This window comes from Emydura macquarii, unplaced genomic scaffold (genome assembly GCF_026122565.2).
Source record: "Emydura macquarii macquarii isolate MOO-44397 ecotype Brisbane River unplaced genomic scaffold, CSIRO-AGI_Emac_v2 contig_2321, whole genome shotgun sequence".
Classification (NCBI taxonomy): Eukaryota; Metazoa; Chordata; order Testudines; family Chelidae; genus Emydura; species Emydura macquarii.
The window spans coordinates 188,455-209,925 of record NW_027132458.1 but is presented as its reverse complement, the minus strand read 5'-3'; the positions used below and the strand labels follow the sequence as shown (position 1 = coordinate 209,925).

The 21,471-nt window shown below is 43.3% G+C and overlaps 1 protein-coding gene across 7 annotated transcripts in view; it reads left to right on the top strand.

Annotated features, from left to right (window-relative positions):
* The window catches only part of ULK4 (unc-51 like kinase 4), a 358,194-nt gene that overhangs the window by 170,109 nt on the left and 166,614 nt on the right, over positions 1-21,471 (top strand). For all 7 annotated transcript variants that reach the window (XM_067560838.1, XM_067560836.1, XM_067560835.1 and 4 more), the window contains one exon: positions 7,522-7,614. In XM_067560838.1, coding sequence (XP_067416939.1) covers positions 7,522-7,614 — 93 coding nt within the window. The remainder of the gene's footprint in view (positions 1-7,521; positions 7,615-21,471) is intronic.

The following is a 21,471-nucleotide window of genomic DNA, read 5'->3' as shown; positions in this document are numbered from 1 at the left end:
TCCGCCCTCCGCCTCCGCCAAGGGAGAAGGGACCGATGTCATGGGGGAAACCCGCATTGGGTCGCCCTGAATGGGGGGTGAAGATCCCCGGTATGGGGAGGAAGATCTCCCACCAGATGGTCTCCGAGGGTAGAGCAGAGCCGCTCCCTTAGTAGTCACTCCAGATCAGTGTTGTCGAGCCGACCTGCACCGGAACGGGACGTGGAGTCTCTCTCTCGCTGCCGATGTCGCTCCCCAGCACCGGAGGCAGCGCAAGCCGAGAGGTGGCAACGGTCGAGGTCTGCCAGGCGGTGCTCAGACAGCTCCCGTTCCAGCTCCCCGGCACCGAGGAGTTTGCCCGTACCTAAATGGCACAGAACCCAGTCATCGTTGTCAGACCTGGCACTGATAAGTTCAATCGAGGCGGCACAGAACCAGGTTGTCGGAGAAAGACCCCAACACCGCAGAGTTCGTGGCGCAGAACCTGGTCACCGGAGTCTGGCTCGGTACCAAGGAGTTTGGGACAACACTCTGGTACATCTAGCTCTTCGAAGCTCGCCCCCGCTCATCAGCACCGCTCGCTGCAATGGAGGCAGTCCCCATCATCCTCCAGGTCGGAGGCATCGAGAGGATGCCCGGGACTAGGGATAAGCACGGTACTGCTGGTCCAGGGCCTCTGACTCCAACGAGGCCTCGGGATCTCCCGGGGGAACAGTCGTCGGGCGAGTCGATGCCCCCACAAAGTGTCAGAGCCTGTGGCGCAGTTAGCCCCGGGTTGACCCCAGGGACAATGGCCACAACAATGGCCTTATTGGGCCCCATGGGGTCTCCAGGTGGGACCGGGGCCCCAATCCATTAAGTCATTGGGGGTGCAGTCCATGCCTCCAGCACAGGAGAAGGCCCATTGGCATCAGTCCTCAGACAAGGCATCGTACCCCCAGGAGGGAACCTCAGTGGGTACAACCCTTCTCCAGGAGGGGGCACACCCGCAGGCTGCACCTCTGTAGTCCTCCTCCTACTCACCTGACGGGGCAGTCTCCCCGGATCAATTATTGCCACTGGAGGATTTCAGGCCACACCAGGGTGGCCTCCAACTTGGGGCTGGAGGTGGAGGAGCTAAAAGAGGCCGCTGATAGCCTCTTTAATGTGCTGGCGGTGGCTGCCCCAGCGCGAGTGGCCCTCCCAGTCCACGAAGGGATTGTGAAGGCCCTGTGGCAAACCAGGCAAACCCCTTCCTCAGTTGCCCAGACATCAAAGGCGGTCGAGAAGAAATATTATGTCCCAGCCGAGGGGTTTGAGTATTTGTTCACACACCCCGCCCCGGGAACCCTGGTAGTAGACACGGCTAACCAGCAGGATAGACAAGGCCAGCCAGGGTCAACTCCCAAGAACAAGGACAATAAGAAGCTGGACTTGTTTGGGAGAAAGATTTATTCCATGGCAAGCCTTCAGTTTAGGATTGCCAACCATCAGGCCCTCCTGGGCAGATATAATTTCAACCTATGGGACTCCCTCAGGCAGTTCACTGAGGCCCTGCTCCAGGACCAGGCCGCAGACTTTAACACTACTGTAGAGGAGGGAATTGCGGTAGCTAGAGCGGCGCTCCAGACGTCCTGGGACGCTGCTGACTCTGTGGGCAGGGCCATAGCCTCCGTTATCTGCATGCGAAGGTGCTTGTGGCTGCAGTCCTCAGGCCTGTCCCAGGAGGTCCAAAGTCTATCCAGGACCTCCCCTTTGATGGGTTGGCCCTATTCTCATAGAAGACTGATGCAAAGTTGCACGGTCTGAAGGACTCCAGAACCACACTTCGCTCTCTGGGCCTTTACACGCCCCAGTTTTCCAGGCGTCAATCACGGCCCCAGGTGCAGCAGCAACCAAGGTCTCAGCCCAGGCCTTTCCAACCCTATAGGCATAGGGATAGAAATAGGGGATTTAGAAGAAGAAATCAGCCCCCCTAACTTGTCCTCAGCTCCCCAACAAGGGCCTCCCAGGAGGTCGGGCAATCAAAGGAGACAATTTTGATGGTGCACTTGAGGGTGGTGCCCCAATTGCTCTCCTGGATCTGTCCCGCCCCTTCCTAAACAGGTTAAGGCCCTTCTACCCCAAATGGGCAAAAATCACTTTGGACTGTTGAGTCCATGGGATAGTCTCGGGGGGCTATGCCCTGCAGTTTACTTCTATCCCCCACCAACAACCCTCCCCCTCCATCCCTCTTCAGGGACCCCTCTCATGAGCAACTCCTCTTACAGGAGGTGGACACCTCCTCAGTCTGGGAGCGATGGAAATGGTCCCTCAAGGCAGACGGGGGAAAGGGTTCTATTGGAGGTACTTCCTCATCCGCAAGGTGAAGGGGGGGTCTGAGACCCATATTAGACCTGCGTCATCTAAACAAATATGTCAAACGTCTCAGATTTCGCATGGTCTCCCTAGCTTCCATAATCCCTTCCCTGGATCCAGAAGACTGGTATGCCACCCTCAATCTCAAGGACGCATACTTTCATGTGTCTATCCTCCCCAGCCACAGGCAATTTCTTCGTTTCATGGTGGCTGGCTCCCACTACCAGTTTACAGTCCTGCCCTTTGACCTATCTTCGACTCCCAGGGGGTTTACGAAGTGCATGGCGGTAGTGTCTGTCCACCTAAGACAAAAGGGTGTGAAATTTTTCCTTACCTAGACAATTGGCTGATCAGAGGCAGGTCCAGGTCCCAAGTGCAGGACAGTGTGACCCTCACTTGCTCCATGTGCCGCAGGCTGGGGCTACTCATAAACGAACAGAAGTCCACATTAACCCCAGTGCAACAAATAGAGTTCATTAGCGCTACCCTGAACGCTTCTCAGGCCAGAGCCTTCCTGCCTCACCATGTTTCGAGGCAATGGTGTCTATCATCTCCCAGCTGCACCGATGCCCCACAACAACAGCCAGGTGCTGCCTACAGCTGTTAGGCCACATGGTGGCCTGCACGTACATAGTGAGACTAGCTCGCCAGAGGCTCAGACCGCTTCAGGCATGATTGGCCTCGGTATATGTTCCGAGCAGAGACCCATTGGACTGGGTGGTCACAGTTCCCCCGCTCGTCCTAGCCTCCCTAAACTGGTGGTGGACTCCCAGGGCAGTGATGAAGGGTGTTCCATTCAGGGAACTGGTCCTGTCGGTCACCCTAATCTCCGACGCTTTGGACGTAGGCTGGAGAGCCCACATCAGCACCAACCTAGGCACTCAGGGGCTCTGGTTGGGGGAGGAGAGGCATCTGGACATCAACATGAAGGAGCTGAGGGCCATTTGCCTAGCGTGCAAGGTGTTCCTCCAATTCCTGACAGGCAGGATGGTGCAGGTGGTGATGGACAACACCGCAGCCATGTTTTACATAAACAGGTAGGGGGGAGCGTACTCCTCAGCCCTCTGCGAGGAAGCTATCCATCTATGGGACCTGGCCGTGAGGCACGATTTCCACTTGATGGCCTCTCACCTCCTGGGAGTGAGGAACGACAAAGCAGATTGCCTGAGCAGGTCGTTTCTACCCCGCCACGACTGGGCACTACACCCAGAGGTAACAGCTATGATCCTCTGGAAGTGGGGCATTCCCTAACTGGACCTATGCGTCGGCCTGGAACACGAAGTGTCCGAGGTTCTGCTTGCTCCGGGGTCATGAGACTGGGTCGATTTCCGACGATTTTTTATCATGGACTGGATGGGGACCCTCATGTATGCATTTCCACCCCTTCCACTCCTGCCCAAAGTCCTGCTGAAAATAAAGAGGGACAGAGTGGACATTATATTCATTGCTCAAGCCTAGCCGAGACAGCACTGGTTCAGCATGCTGCTGGATCTTTCGATCACCCACCCCTGGAGCTCCCAAGGAGGCACGACCTTGTATCCCAGGACCATGGTATCCTGTTGCATCCGGACTTGGATTCCCTGCATCTCTCAGCCTGTAGGCTCTGTGGCTGACAGAGGGTGAGAAAGCCTACTTGGTGTAGGTCCAGCAAGTCCTGCTGAGAGCAGGAAGCCTTCTATACAGGTCGTGTATCGGGCTAAGTGGAGGCGGTATGCCTGTTGGGCGGAGTCCCGGGGTATTCTGCCCAGCCTCTCGCCTATACAGGCGATCTTGGAGTACCTGCTCCTGCTAAAGCTCCAGGGTCTGGCGCTGGCCTCACTGAAGGTTCACCTGGCAGCCATTTCGGCCTTCCATCGGCTGCTAGAGGGGAGATCACTGTTCTCCCATCCCATGTCATTCAGGTTCCTCAAGGGAATGGAGAGGCTTTATCCGCAGATCCATGACCCGGTGCCTCCCTGGGATTTCAACCTGGTCCTCTCGAGACTCATGGGGCCCCCTTTGAATCCATGGCTTCATAGCCTCTGCTCATGCTTTCATGGAAGGTAGCCTTCCTGCTGGCTTTTACGTCAGCTAAGTGGGTCTCTGAGATTAGGGCCTTGACCTTGGAGCCCCCTTATACAGTATTCTATAAGGACAAAGTTCAGTTGAGTTCACATCCAGCTTTCCTGACCCAGGTGGTTTCCCAATTTAATTGTAATCAAGATATTTTTCTCCCCGTGTTTTTTCCCAAACCGCACGGTTCGTAGGAGGAGAGGAGATGGCATTCGCTGGACGTGAGACGAGGCCTGGCCTTCTACATCGAGCATACAAAGCCATTCCGGAAATCGACACAGCTCTTTGTCACAGTGACTGACCGGATTAAAGGATCACCTATCTCCACCTAGCGTATCTCCATGTCTCTCATGTCCATTCCACAACCCACCCCCCATCCCCGCTGCCGGAGTTGGGAGAAAGAAGGGACTGAGGGGGCAAAAGGGCCGGCAGTGCCTCATATACTGCGGCATGTGCCGGAGCTGGCCCTACGGGATCTGATAAGAGGAAAAAAGTTCCGGGTAACCGTGCACGGAGGCGTGCACACACCTATAGTGGAATGGACATAGAATCATAGAGTTGGACGGGACCTCAGGAAGTCATATAGTCCAACCCTCTGCTCAAAGTAGGACTAACCTCAGCTAAATAATCCCAGTGAGGGTTTTGTCAAGCCACAGCTTAAAAACCTCTAAAAATGAAGGTTCCACCATCTCTCTAGGTAACCCATTCCAGTGCTTCACCACCCTCTTAGTGAAAAACCTTTTCCTAATTTCCAACCTAGATCTTCTCCACTGCAATTTGAGACCGTTGCTCCTTGTTCTGTCATCTGCCACCACTGAGAACAGCCTAGCTCCATCCTCCCTGGAACCCCCTTTCAGGTAGTTAAAGGCTGCTATCAAATCTTCCCTCATTCTCCTCTTCTGCAGACTAAACAAGCCTAGTTCCCTCAGCCTCTCCTCATAAGTCTTGTGCTCCAGCCCCCTAATCATTTTTGTTGCTCTCCGCTGGACTCTCTCCAACTTGTCCACATCCTTTTTGTAGTGGGGGGCCCAAAACTGGACACAATACTCCAAATGCAGCCTCACCAATGCCGAACAGAGGGGAATAATCACTTCCTGCGATCTGCTGGCAATGCGCCTACTAATGCAGCCCAATATGCTATTAGCCTTCTTGGCAACCAGAGCACACTGCTGACTCATATCCAGCTTCTTATCCACTGTAACCCCCGGTCCTTTTCTGCAGAACTGCTGCCTAGCTCATCGGTCCGCAGTCTGTAGCTGTGTATGGGATTCTTCCGTCCAAAGTGCAGGACTCTGCACTTGTCCTTGTTGAACCTCATCAGATTTCTTTTGGCCCAATCCTCCAGTTTGTTTAGGTCCTTCTGTATCCTATCCCTACCTTCCAGGGTATCTACCACTCCCCCTAGCTTAGTGTCATCTGCAAACTTGCTGAGGGTGCAATCTACCCCATCCTCTAGATCATTAATGAAGATGTTGAACAAAACTGGCCCCAGCACCGACCCCTGGGGCACTCCGCTTGTGACTGGCTGCCAGCTAGACATGGAGCCATTGATCACTACTCGTTGAGCCTTATGCTCTAGCCAGTTTTCTATCCATTTTATAGAGAGACATGAGCAACACATCTCGAATGACATCAGTTACTGACCAGTAACCTTGTTTTTTTCTTTTCTTTGTATTTTCTTCCCATAAACTGAGATTAATTTTTGTGAAGCTCTGCTTTTGAAACTTCATGTCTGTCTTATTTAAAGTTTTATATACAGTTCCAGAGAGTAAGTCCTTTAGAACACTGCTCAGGCCTAATTTTAAAGCCTGATCCGAACATGACTAACCCCCAGTCAGCTCAAACCCAGGAGTGAGAAGTTGTTTTCATACCTGACCTGATCCCGACTCTTGGGGGAGAGGTCTAGGTTGGATATTAGGAAAAACTTTTCCAGTAGGAAGGTGGTGATGTACTGAAAGGGGTTACCTAGGAAGGTGGTGAAATCTCCATCCTTAGCGGTCTTTAAGGCCTGGCTTGATAAAGCCCTGGCTGGAATGATTAGTTGGGATTGGTCCTGCTTTGAGTAGGGGTTTGGACTAAATGACCTCCTGAGGTCCCTTCCAACCCTAATATTCCATGATTCTATGACTCTTGTAGCTGGGTCTCATTGCATTGGGTTGTAAGATCAGGTGCAGAGGGGCAGCAAACAAAGCCAGCAGACCAGCATGGCTAGGGCATTGCAAACAGACCCACGTGCTTCTGTCATTCACAGACCTGCCTTGTTCCCCCTTCCCACCCTGAAGCTGCCCCAATGAACCTGGAATTGTCTGCTCCCACACCTCCATGGGACAGCAGCCCCTGGACCTTCAGCCTGCAACTGGGGCAGCCAGGAAGGGAGCACCGTTGCTGTGTGCGCATGGGGCAGTCTTCATCCTCCTCCCCTCTGCTGCTACCTCCTGCCTAGCACTGCTGCAGGGCTCTGGGAAGAGCGGTAGGGTAGGTGTGGGCATAAGCCGTAGGGCTGCAGAGTGGCATGGGGGTCGATACCCACCTGCTGAGCCGCCCTATCACCACCTTCTCAGATTTCCTGAAATACTGCAGCAAGAACACCTTTTGCACAGTGAACCGTGAAGTACTCCATGCCAGCCAGGCAGGGTGGAGTGCAGGGCAGGGGATGCCTAATGCAGGAACCTGGTTGGCTGCACCACACCACTCTGTTCACAGCTGAGCTGCACCATGTGTGTCCGTGCACTTTTGTGTGTTTGTGTCTGTCTCTCAAGGCGGGAAACAGCTAGTGTGAACATAGCACTCCCTCTCCCTCACTGCCTGTGCCTATGTAAATAAAGGGCTATTTGCTATTGCCTTGCCATTCCACCTCCAGGGCTGCCCACAACTTCACGTCCACCTCTAGTCTGCTTGGGCCTGACCCAAGCATGTTCAATCATTTTCATACCTAACCTGAGTTCAACATTTGTATTTGGGTTCGAGTAGGGTTGCAAGACCCTGAGGTCCTTGTTTTTTTTATTGACTTGTAAAACAAGATCGTTTTGGATTGGTGATTTTCATAAAACTTTAGTAGCTGATATGCTTTGTGACTATTTTAAATTACATCAACTGCTTAATACAGAATATCTCTGCCTTTTCACTATAATTAATTTTTCTTTTTCATTGCAGATATGAGCACATTCTAATGGCGCCTGACCCAGTACCAGTGTATGCCCTGAAACTGTTGGTAGCCCTGACTGAACATAGCCCTGCTCTTACTAGGTAACACAACTAAACATTTTCTTCTAATCAGAATTTTTCTCATTTTGTCCTTATTCACTACTGAATTAGAAATTAAGAATTATGTAGATGTAAGTGCAATTCAAATTGATGAGATTCTGTTGAGACACAGGTCTGGGCAGTGAAAATAGTTTTCTCATACTTAGTATATTTGGTACAGGTAGGATTTTTGTAATGCAGTTTTTGACCTGAAGTCTGCTATATTACAGTTTTGTACGCTCTTGATTATTTTAATTATCTTTTAGCACAACTAGTTAAATATAAAAAATGGGAACTTAAAAAACATTTTCTGAACTCTCCTTATACTGAACATATATATCTCTTACTCTTTGCTAATATTACATACTGTGCCACCATGTTACATAGGCTACTAATTCTGAAATCTGATTTTCCTTTTTCTCAGTAGCTGCTGGTAGATGAGCCTTTCATTTCATTCTTCATTTCTGACTGCTGTCTTCTGAATTCTAAAAATAAATGTAGCGGCAGTAACAAATTAGATTTCTGTATGATTCTGATTCTTCTAAAATCAAGTTGCTTAAAGCAAATATGATGTTCCAGCAAGCTCTCAAGTCTTGCCAGCCCGATCACAGTGAGAGAGGGCTTCTCTGCCCACTGTCTGGTCACCTGAAAGGGCAGAATCCACAGACAGATATAGACAGAGATGCACACGCACCCGGTCCAGCTACTTCCTGTTCCTCCCTGCTCCATCCAAGTAAACTTTCCCCTTCTGTCCCCTCTTCCACCAGTTGTACAGGGAGCCCCATATAGACAACAACCCCTTTTCTTCAGGACAAACGTCCCACTGCACAGAGTTGTGGTCACGACAATCTTGGGTACTTAAGTTAATCCATATTTAGAAAGCTGACAAGTGGTCTGATTTTCAGAGGTTCTGAATACTCATTGTTCCCTTTAAAGTTGTTTGGAGCCACGGGTGCTTAGTGTCTCTGAAAATCAGACTACTTTGGATTTAGATATCTAACTGACATGTGGTTTGATTCCCAACTCTGTAATTGTGCTTGAAAATATCTTTTGTGACCATTATTCCTTTCATAAATCTTTTTCCATTGTTCCATATGCTCCATCTAAGATATTATCTTTCATCTGTGAAAGGCAGATTACCACTTTTTAATCTCCTGTTTTTCTTTCCCTCTTCCCTAGCTCTCTTTTTAAGCATTTTTTCTGAAAGTCTATGCGCACCTATTTATGCAGACAATACTGTATCAACACTACTTTGTAGAAAGAGTCCAATCCAGTTATGTGAGGTTCAAAAGGCACAATGGCTCAGAATCATAGGACTAGAAGGGACCTTGCAATGTCACCTAGTCCAGTCCCCTGCACTTATGGCAAAGGTGTCCCCCTCTATCTAACTTGCACCTAAAAAATGACACGTTTTTAAAAACAGATCTTTTGGTTATGTATCCAGAGCTGGAAACCTTATGTTAGGTACTTTTGTAAGAGACTTTACACAGGCAATTTTCAAATGTGCATTTGTAAAGGGTAAAAACAACTTTAAAGCAGCTGTGGGCACTTGGTAATTACAAATATTTAGACTGTGCTTTTAAAAAAAATCCTATTGAAATCTGATTGATGACAGCGTAAGCAATGAAATGTTTCTGGATATTAAAAAGATCTGCAAATAAGTAAAGTACACTTTTAGACCGTGATTCCAAAAAGTGTGGCCAACTCCAGTAGGTTGTGACAATTGGCAACTTGGGCTCCATGAAGCACTGTGTAGCGTTTCCGTGTACTGTCCTTTTATAGAACTCTCTAAACTGCTGCAAACCTCTCTGGTTCTAGCTGCTGTTTGGTGCTGATGCTTTAATTAACCTCTAGCTACTGCAGTGATTGGTGCACTGGGGATGCATTTATTGAGATAGTTATTCTGTATCAAGAAACAACTGCATGGAAGTGTTCATAACATTTTATTCAGTTTTTTTATTTTTATATTATGATCAGAATTATTGAAATTGTAGAGCACTTTTGGTTTTTTATGTAACAGGGAGTCACTGTGGCAGAAAATTCCACTAGAGGGAACTAAAATAGGTGCAATCTTTACATGCCTCCTGTTCATTTTTTTAACATAGACAGAAACGAAACAATCAATATGAAATGGTCAAATGTTGATTATGAAACATAAATCCATGTCTTCTCTCACTGGAGAGATTAATTTTAGAAGATATATAATTGTATTTGTAAACTGTTGTTGCAGAAAAATGTCCTATATTAGTAATGGTCCTTGGGTTAGACTTGTGATAGAATGAACAGTATTTCCTGATGAGGCTTTGAAGACCAAATATCCAGGGAAGTTAAGAAAAAAGTTATAGGAAAATATACAAGACGTTTGAATGGGAGATAGATAGGTAGAGCAGGTGGGAAGTGGAGCAGGAGGGAGGAAGAGAAAGATGGGAAAGAAATGGTAGTGTGTTGCCATCGTACCCATCTAGGATCTTGAGCCTGATTCTGTGCTTACTTACATTAAGTTGTTAATAGCGCCACTGAACTCAGTGGAGTTACTGGTATAAAACGGAAGTGAGAATCAGTTGGGTCATGGTACTCACCTCTGTTGGGTGGTTTCTGGAGTAATTATGTTTAGGGAGTGGTTCCTTGAGTAGCAGTCTTCCTTTCCTTCATTAACTGAAATGAGCAATAGGAAAAACAATTTAATGTTTTTCTGTTAGTCTTTCTTTAACAGCTCAGGTGAAAACACTCCTCTTTATACCTTCTTATCCTTTACAATCCTACCATGAGCACTGCTGCTACACATTAAATAGATTAAAAATGAACTAGAAAATTGCTTGAGTGGCTTGAGATTTTGAACAATTTGAATACAGTAAAATGCAGTACTTAACTGCAATTTTATCGTATAAATCCTATTTATACTACCACTGGATTACATTTATTGTGCAGATAAATAGTACCATTTTCTATTGTTGAAATAAATCTATTGAGCTTCTAAATCTTTATTACAGTTCAGAAAATATCACTGTAGCTAGGGCTTTGGTTATCAGAGCAATGTTGTAGCTCAACGTCATAAGCTCTTTTCGTTTGGAGAGAGAGAGAGAGAGTGTGAGTGTATTTAACTGTTTTTGGAGGGTAGATATTTGGATGCTGACTCACCTTTGTAATCTGTTTATAGTTGGGTTATGTTATTCCTTTGATCCTGACATTACTGGAGGATGAGTAGTCTAGATGCTACAGTGTATCTTTATTAGCTGTTCATATTTTTAATTTAGTCTTTTTAATTCTAGTGTATTCAGTGGTAATATTGGAGGGTGGATTCTTATTTTCCAGGTGCTGATTAGACTTTAACAATCTTGCTGTTTTGGATTATTTGGGATTACTGATTTCCTTCAGTTGTTTTCACTACTAGATGTCTTTTTTATTATTGTTTTAATACTTAATGATGAATGCCACTTTCTACTGAGTCTGTGGCTTATCCACACATCCCTTGTGACTTGGGGGGAAAACATTACAGTAGAATGGCTGGAATAGGTAAATGAATGCTTTTTTTTCTTCTCATTCTCGCCCAAATCTTCCTGAAATGACTCGCCTTCTGATTCTGAACTTTTCTTATTTAGCAAATATATGAGTTGTTCTGAAATTGCATCTCTAAATTAAAGAGTAAATTGTGAACAGTTGAGATATCAACCCAGACAGTTGTAATGTGAATTTAGTGATTCTGTCCTGTCTTAACTGTGAATAGGCAGTATCTTACAATACATCTTATACTGGCTGACAGCCTGCCTTACTACATGCACAATTGGTTTTGGTATTTGGTATTTGGTTTTGGTATTCACTTCATCTCTTCTTTTAACCTCATCATCTTCTTTCTGATTTTATCCCCCTGCTCTTCTTCTGTATTCCCCCATCAGTTTTATCCAGTGAAAAGTTCATTGTTGCGCGTGTGACCCGTCCATGCCCAGGGTAGCTGCCTAAGAATGCCAAGATCAGGGCAGGCTGCAAAAGGAGAGCAGATTCTCCCAGCGCTGGTGGGTGACACTGAAGCCCAGCTTCCCAACCAGCCACAAACTGCTTCTGATTCCCCCACACTGGTTATCAAGAAGCCAGTCCACAAATGCCCACAGCCCCTTTATTGCATTCCAGTTTCTGGCTCCCAAATCCGCACTAGGTCCAGTAAAGAGACCAGTTGTTTAAACTCTATGCTCTTTACTAAAAAGGTTCCCCTCTGACCCCAAGGGGTCAGCCACAGTACCAGTTCAATATAACTTTGGATCTTACCTAAAATACCACGCTGCCAGCCAATCCTTTAGTAACTAAAACTAAAGGTTTATTGTAAAAAGAAAGAAAGAAACCATGAGAGAAATGTTAAAGGATTAGAGCAATCACATACATACAAATGATTGGAAAGTCCATATACATCAGGTTTCTGGAAGAAATGTGGAGTTGCAGGCTTGTATAGTTCTCTCTGGTACACATCCAGTACCTGGATGGGTCTAAGTCCTTCGGTTCAGTTGCAAAATAAATCGATCCAGAGGTAGGTGTGTATCTGCAGCTGGACAGGAACATAAGACAAAATGGCTTCTGGGGTTTGATCTTATATACCCTCTGTCTTTGGCCATGCGTCCTGTGGAAACTTACAGGAACTAAAACGGAGTCCAGAGTCACATGGGTCAATCCTGGTAACTCTTCAGGTATGCCTTTAGTTTCTTCCTGGGCCCCTTGCATCTGTGAGTGTCTTAATGGGCCATCAAGTAGGCTATTGTTCTGCTGCCTCTCCGTCTGGGGTGTGTCCCAGCCAACCCAAATTGACATACAGAAATATCAAATACATTCATAACTTCCATTTCACATATAATACGTGAACATGAGTATTATTATCTTACTCAGCACGATATATCCCTTCTAACAGTACCTGACATGATATATCTCTCACAAATTATCATGATTCTGACATACTGATGTCACACAATATACTAAATGCTCCCCTCTTCTCCCCCCCCACTCAAGCCAACCCGCGTGATAGCGTGTACGGATTCTGACATTGGTGGTACGACAGTGTGTCTGCTCCTTGTTCTTCACTTCTCTGCTCTCTGCTCATCCCTTTGTTGCTGCCCTACAAACAGCTCATTGTTGCATAGAGGGTAGTAAAATCAGAGGTAAATCATCCAATCTACACCTTTCACTGCTCTTCAGCACCTCTTTCCATTCCCTGTTTCTCTGATTTTAACTCTGCATTAGGATTGTGAAATCAGAGCTAAGTAGACTATGACCAATTTAAATGAACTACTCCACCTCAAACTCAAACTCAAAGTTTTTCCTCAAACTAGTCCTACTAGTTTAAAAACCTTAATACTCTTACCTTTCTTTTAAATTAAATCTTGGTTTCATATTCTTCTTTTGATGACTGCACATCTTTGGGAGAAAATTATTCCAGTGTCTTCCTAACTCCATGTTAGCTCAGAATATTACAAGTCGTTTGCTCTACATAGGAACATACAAACATTCAAATATTACTGGATGTTTCATTTATTGACTTAGAGATGTATAATGAAACACTCATAAAAATACATTATACATCTTTTTTGGGGAAAACCCCCGAATATTTCAATTAAGGAAAAATATCCTGAAATTCTTTCTCTCGCTCCACCATTAGAGCAGTTGTAACAATATGTTGGTATGAAGGCTACTGCATTCTATATAATCTTCAATTTAGTATTGTGGAGTTATGGTGAAGCTACTTTTAAAATGTGGCAGAACTATGGCTCCCACGCACAAAGCCTCCAGCACTTCCAGAATGGTAGCTGTGAGCACCTTTTAAAAATGTTTTTAATGAGCACATTTACTGTTTAGAAATTTGAACTTATAAGCATCCCTGGGAACAAAAGCTTTTTTAGGTCTTGTTCTGTTTTTTCAGTTTCTCAACAATGATGTGGTAAAATAAAATATGTAATCCAGAAAGCTGTGAGGATTTAAGTGGCACACTAGATTTTGCACTAAGCCTTTTATCCCTGAACACCCAGGTTTCAATTGTAATGTAGGTTACCAATGCAAATAAGTCAGGTGGTCTCTTCTAAATCCTTTTTTTCCCCCCCACATCATAAAACTACCACAGTTTGATGTAGCTTGGCACAGTTGCCATTCTTTTCTCAAGACAGAGAGCCACAGATATTGCAAGGAAGAGCCTTGGATGGAAGTTTGCTAATCACCTGCCAACTCGCAGCCTGATTCAGCCAGTGCTATTAGCCCTTCTTAAGAGCATTACGTTCTTTCACAAGTTTTTTTTTAAGTTGCTTTATTTTCTTCACCATTATAAGTTTTATAGTAGGAAAAATCTTGGGCATAAAAACCTTAACAGTGTTAATTAGCTGAGTTTACTTTCTGCTATTTTGAGACTGATAATTATTTAAACTAAAATCAGAGATTGATGCCAAAGAAATTGAAACTTGACTAATTAAATTCATGTCTGCACAACTGAAAAATTGCATTTGGATAGGGTTTTTTTTTTTTTCTTTAATTACTTTTGAAAGATTGTACTTGTATAAGAAATCATTAGAGGAACTGAACTCCTTAACTCACATTGGGAACAAACAGTTGCACAGCAGAATGAGATCTGATGTAACTGTCTGAAGTCTGCATGCTACAAGAGCAATATAATTATGTACTCCTTGGTTTTTGTGATTATGAATTAAACTGAATATGGAGGATATATTTATTGGCATGATATAATTAAACAATGTCTATTCAGGAGTTTTAATCCATTCTTTCTCTGAGATACTGTCCATAATTATTTCACTACTTAATTGGAATGTAATTATCAAATATCTAGGTTATTCGGAAGTGATGCATTGGTTTTGTTGAGTTTTAGTTGCCACTTATAGCATAATTTGTAAATAATGCAAATATATTGACTATTACAATATATTTTTGGAGTTGCTTTGAGCCATTGTAATCTAATGTATACATTTTGCAGTTTTTTGTTGCCAAGGAAAATTTATATTGAATGGTCTTTGGTTTTGACAGTCTCACTTGGTTGAAGACATTTGGCTTCTGGTGTTATAAATGAGAGTATACAATATAACTACACATTTTGTCATGTGCTCTCACACAGAAATGCACACTAAACTGAAATTAAGTCTGACAGTACATATTAATAATTTTAAACCTGTGTGGAGTGAGACAGCAGGGCCAGAAGGCAGCAGGAGGGTGATCTATTTGCAAACCAGGAAGTGTGCCTGCCCACTACTAAAGGCCCCTCCCCCAGCCTAAGGGGGGGAGCCACTGAGCCTGGAACGCAACTGATTACTTGGGACAACTAATGAAAAAAACAGGAAGGGACGTGAGGGTCACAGGTTTAAACGAAGGGAGCCAGAAGGGGACACCGAGCAGAGAACCCTGGACAGCGCCCACTGCTCCCAGAAGGTGTCAAGGGATAGAAGGGAGACATATAAACCCCAGAATGATCAGAGCCTTGTTTCCTGTGTACTGAACAGGGGTTACTACAGGTCAATTAGGAGCACCTGAGGCCAATTAAGGCCCAGTCAGAGACTTGATATAAACCCCTGCTCCAACCAGACAGAGAAGAGAATGAGGAGAGCTGGCAGGAGTGCTGCAGATGACCAGACAAGAGTCAGGAGACAGGTACAGAGACTGGGGAAGGGAAGACCTGCTAAAGCGGAGCAAAGAGACTTTCCAGGCACAGAGGCCTGAGAGAAAGGACCCTGTTACGCTGGGGGAATGAGACTAAGGGATTTCCTCAGGCAGGAGGACAAGAAGCTGAAGGGGATGAGGAGAAAGTAGCCCAGGGGAAGAAATTGCAGCCACAAGTACTGTCAACAGTGCATAGCTGCCATTCGTAGGACCCCTGGGCTGGGACCCAGAGTAGAGGGTGGGCCCAGGTCCCTTTTCTCCCTCCCCCACTGGACACTACCAGAGGGTTGACACCCAGTAACAGGAGAGAGAAGTGTGGGACCCACTGTAGCAGAGCTGGCGATTTGCCACAGTGGTTATCAAAAAACTTCCATTAGAAACCTTTAAAATTTCAGAATTAAAGATAAACTTGAAATCTAAATATTTGAAAATATAGAAATCTTAGATGTATGCAAGTATAGATCATTGCATTATACATTTTATAGAAAAAATGACAACTTTATAGAAGATGGTATGATTGCAGTGATGTGCTCAACTGAGCCACAATTCAGCAAGGTAGTTAAGCACAAATCAAACTTTCAAGCAAGTGAGTAGTCCCACTGATTTCAATGAGGTTGCTTATGTGCTTAATTACCTTACTGAACAGAGGCCTGTAGCAGTACAGTGGCTTTTCAAAACTTAAGATATCTACAGCTGTAGGCTGCAGATGTCTTTAAGGACCGTGAAATCTTGGTTTCATAGAATGCATCTTACAATGTAGTTATGAAAAAAACGAAGGGAACATGGCATCAATACAGTGCAGAGTTAAGATTTCATGGATGGCCTGAACTACATTTCCTTACTTCTGCATCGGTCTCTGTGGCCCCTAGAGGTAAGTATGCATGACACCACTGATGACATCTAAAAAGTTAAAATGCACAGGAGCACCTGTGGCTGAATTTTGTCAGTTTCTAATTGTTTATTTGGTAACTACCACTTTCTTGTAAGGCTTTCTATGCTTTAATTATAGATATATATATTTCACCCTTTCTTTCCATCATGATGTATTTTGTCTGGGAATTTCCTTAGTTTTATACATTTTTTAAATGTTTGACATGCAGGGGACAGGATACTCTAAGTGTTCCAAAATTCTGCAGAGTATCATGTGTGTCAGGGAGAATTATATAACATGCTGAGTCAGATGAAGGCAGGCAGCGTGGACCCACTGGAATTTATGAATGTTGTGTGGTCCTTGATTCCCCAGCTTCTAAGTTATTCTTTGTAAATCAGTTGCTCCGTATACTCTAGCTACCTCTTCTGTCTTTATGCTTGCTTTGCCTCCATTCAGCAGAAACCCTGGGTTTGATATAGATTCCATTGTGGTTCACAGCAACATTTTGTTAGTATGGCCTTTTCCACTGCACGAGTGGTGGTGCTGTGAATGTTTGTCCTGTGCATAACAGTAAACATCATACTACCACATGACCCTGCAATAAAAAACTGAAGATTTTCCCAGTGGAAAAATACAGCCTTAATTCTGTCTTGTAATAATTACATGCAATTTTGATTAATTAATAATAGGTTTCGTAGACCTAGATTAAATTAAACTGATTTTTAAAGACACGTGAGATTTTTTTTCTTTCTTTTTCTCTCTTGTGGTGTCACTACAGGGCAGAGTTAAGTTTGTGTGCCCTAATTGTGTATTTCTATACCTTAATATATTTGGATTTCTTTTACTGTTTACTCTGAATTTTCTGGTTTTATAATGCTTGCTTTTGGGGAAATTAGGTTAACAAAAATATGTTATAAACTCCTGGTATACTCTTAATCTAACTCCATGTAAATGAACTTTTTAAATCTGGGATGTTGATTATAATTTATTTTTATACATGATCTGAGCTGAGAGTCTCACCTACTCACATGCCTCCAGGAACTGCAGTGTTAAGAAAAACATCAAATATTGCAAGATTCACAATGAAATCACAAGATCTGGGAACACTGCATATTATTCTGTTGTAAAGACCATTCAACAAAAAAAGGGGAGGTGAAAGTGTTTGGTACTAGATGTGAAATTTTAAAATTGATTTTAACTGTAAATGAATTAATAGATGTTATTTGTCAATTCTCAGAAATTTTCATTCGGTGCCCAAAGAGTTAGTTCTGTAAGTTTGGGAAATATATTGTAGTCTTCATCATAACAAAGATTGAATGTCTGCTTCAAATGCAAAACTTAGCCTTAACTAATAAGCTGCAACCAGTATCTCCATATTACGTATTGATATGATGTAGAGAGCAGATCTTAGAAAGTGAAATCTTACTAAACATGAGTCATAATGGATAGAAAATATCTTTGTGTCATCTTACCATGAGCATCCCTTCCATCAATATCACATCATGTGGACACAGAAGACTAGTTTCTCTGGCCCTCATGTAGGTCCATGGTGAGGGTGGCAGTGGAGAAGGGAGGCAAGGACCCTTCCCAGCTCCCCAATTCCCACACCGGGAGTAGGGACGACCCTAATGAGGCAGGTGGCAGAACAGAACAGAAAAATGTTCAGAATCTGCCACTTCTAAGTGTTACAAATTTAGCAGCTGTGAAGGTAATAGATGGATCAACCTTGAACACATGGCAGATTGTCTTGATTACTTAAAATAATTATTTATCATGGTGTCTTTAGAACCACCCAAGAGGGCTAATTTTCAAATTTCATTTATACCACTTTTCTTACCCATGCATTATCCTTTAGAGACCATTAAATGCACATTTCAGTATCACGATTAGCAGTGGTTTGATCCTGTTCTTATACATCACGATTGTTTGCTTTTACATTTGTTTACATTCCAACCTATTCTGGAATGCACTTATCAGATTTTCTGGTCCTAGATTTAAAAAGCAGCAACAGTAGAGTTTGACCTTTTACCCTTAGAAATGAATGTTATTGCTTTTGAGTCAGGAAATGCTCAGTTTAATCCAGAGCTCCTGGTATCAGCTGTTTTAAAGGCTTCAATGTGAAAAGGAGCAGTTTAGATTACAAAATATCCATGAACGAACAATATTGTCTTTACATTTAAACCAAAAACTAAAGTTTTGGTTCCTTGCTTCCATATTGAATTTGATTAATGAATGCTTATATTAATGATCTAAAAAGCACTTTGTTGATCTCTAAAATGGTTAGCCTTTCTATATCCCTGGCTTCCTAAGACAGTGGCAGCTGCTGCCCGCCTCCCAGCTGGGAGCTATGACTGGGCAGAAAGCAGACTGCTGCCACCCGCCTCCCCTTCACTGTGTTTTTCCCCGGATACCCTTCCTGTGTCTCTTGGGGTACACGAGAAATTATGTGCTAAGGTATGCCAGTAATTGTACCTGGAAAACACAAGCAACAATTTCGTATTCTTGTCAAATATTTTTGCAACAAAAAACAGAACAATTTGTCGATTTGATTTTGAGTAAACAAGCCAATGCCAATTCAGTTTCTCACTATTCTTGAGCACTCTTTCACAGTGTGACTTTGAGAAGTGTCACTTCTGCTCATTTACTGGTAACGTCATATCCTCAATTTGTCTGGTCTGTTCAGAATTGTACGATCAATACTGGCAGAGTTTAGGATCACTAGCCATAAAGCAGGATCTGATTTATTGATTTGTGGTATGCATTTTTTCTCACTGCTGTTTGTCTTGGTGCAAGACTGATTTTTTTTTTTTTTTATTGTTTCTCTCCTTTTCATGTAAACCAGATTTTTCTTTGTCATTACTCTCCTTTTCATGTGAGCCACATTCTTTATCATTACTCTCCTTTGCGCCACCAGGAAAACTGGACAATTCTATCACTTTCCTCACATTTCTGTTCCTTATCGTCAGGTAAATCTGCTAATTCCTAAGTAACAGGGTTTCTGTCATTTACGCTTCGCTCCTCAATTTCTTCTGCACTGGGACAGTTGCTACTGCCTAAAGCCCAGTCTGTATTGTTCTATTTCAGATATTTTCCCATCATATTTGCCCATTGCCGCAAACTAGATTTCAGTTGAGTTTTTTGCTTCTTATACTGAGCTCCTGAAGGCTTCTGCAGGGGCATCTTTTATTTTCTATGGGGGAAAACAGACAGAATAAGAGGAGCAAAAGTATATGTTCCAGTCTTAGAAAGTCATCAAACATTATGTGTTAAGCATGGCAAAAGAAGTAACAGTATTTCTTTTATACTGTAGCGTAGATAAGGGTTTGATAGATATCTCTGGCATCTCATTAAATATGTCCTTTACTAGTCACTACTTATACTCTTCAAATCTTAAAACACAAGTACACTGTCACAATTACACAATAAAACAGGGTTTGCAATATCGCAACTAGGCTCTTACTTCACGTCCATTCGTTCTTATATCTCACCAACTGACTTTTATACCTGTGAGGACATGGCTGACAACATTCTAAACTAGGAGGTTCAAGGAAAATGTAGTTCTCAGAAAGTCTGGAAAATTACATGAGATTCTACAAAGTTCCAGAACATTCTAAGAGACTAGTGAAAAATGAATCCACATACGGAATACCTGAAACATTTTACTTCAAACGTTTTATTTTCCCTTTTGTCGCTAACAACAAAAAGAGCACCCCCTAGCCCAGCACACTCCAAGCCTGGTGACCCCGATGTCCAGCACCCCAGCTGGTCGTCTGGGTTTCCTGCCCCTAAATCCAGCCCTGGTTATAGGTTTCTCTGTGGAGATTTTAGGCTGTGAAGAAATGGAGCCGACTGCTTAATAAATTATTGGCATAGAACTTTCTGAGACTTCTTCCCTTCTCCTCCAGAGACTTGATTGTCTCTGTCTTCCCATCACAAAGAGCGATCTCACGGGTATGGGAAAGCTACAAAAAAAGTTTTTTAGTACATTTTTTTGGCGAGATGATCTCTAGACTTTTTCCTTCTCATCTGGCACTGCTCCATTTAGCCCAGACCAAGCCTATCTATGCTTTCTCTCCTTCTCTACCAGATCAGCCCTTCCCTGTCTGTCAGTACTCCCTCTTTTTTTTTTCTTCACCAAGAACGTATTTTGTAAGTTATAGAGTGAATAAGGCAAGACTTGCAAAATGATAGAATATAATTTAAAAGAACCGAAAAAACACTTCATGTCCTTCAGGCTGCCTCCTTACTCCATGTTATATGCTGGTCTTTGGGGGATTTAAAAAGAAATAAAGACAAGTCTGAAATCAATTACCTTGAAAAACTTAATGGCCCCTTTACATTTGCTATTTAGGGCATTTAGCACATAAGTTTACAATTTCAGGTTGTTTTTAAAAAATATACTTGCATGTCACCTTTACAAAACACCCTGCTGGATCAGGATTTGTCATTAACAATCCATTACTAATTTTAAATGTGTGGAAAATTGGTGGCAGAAGTTAGGTTATTTAGTAGCTTGGATCTATTTCATGGTCAGTGGCACCATGGCAGCTTCCTTGATCACTGCAATGCTCTCTCATGTCTCACATTGCACTGATCATTTTTTATGGATAAGATTAATACTCAAAGAGCTCAGTTCATATTAAAGACTGATTGTCCACAACGTTTCATTTTAATTACACTATTAGATAGCCTGGTCCTGCCATCTTTACTTGCTTGAGTAATTCTATGAATAGGAAAAAAGAGAGTCTTGGAGTACTTTAAAGACTAACAAATTTAATTTTTGCAGGCATAAGCTTTCGTGGGCTGTAACCCACTTAATCAGATTAAATTTATTATTCTTTAAAGTGCTACAAGACTCATTGTTTTTGCTGTATACAGACTAACACGGCTACCCCTCTGGAACTTTTCTGTATGAATAGGATTATCTGTGTAAGCGTATCCAGCACAACTAAGATTTGCAAGATGTAATATTATGTATTTTAGTTATCATTTAGCCAAAAATCTTTTAGAGCTGCCTAAAAGTTTGCTTCTCTATGACTAAGCAAAATTATTTAACTGATTTTGATAACTTTAGACTTAAGGAAATTGCTTCAACTGTGGGCTGTAAACATTTATCCGAATTTCAGGTTTCAAAGTGCAACTGTAAGGTTTCAAATAGTCACATTAAAAAAAACCCCTCTGAAAATAATTACACACATAGTGGAAATATTAACAAATCCTTAACTCCCATATATTGATGCTACTGGGCACAACTATAAGTCTTTCTTTTGTGTGTATATGTGAACATATCAATCTTATTCTATATTTTATCATTCTAAAAAGAATCGGAATAATGATTTTCTTAAAGCACAACCTGAAAA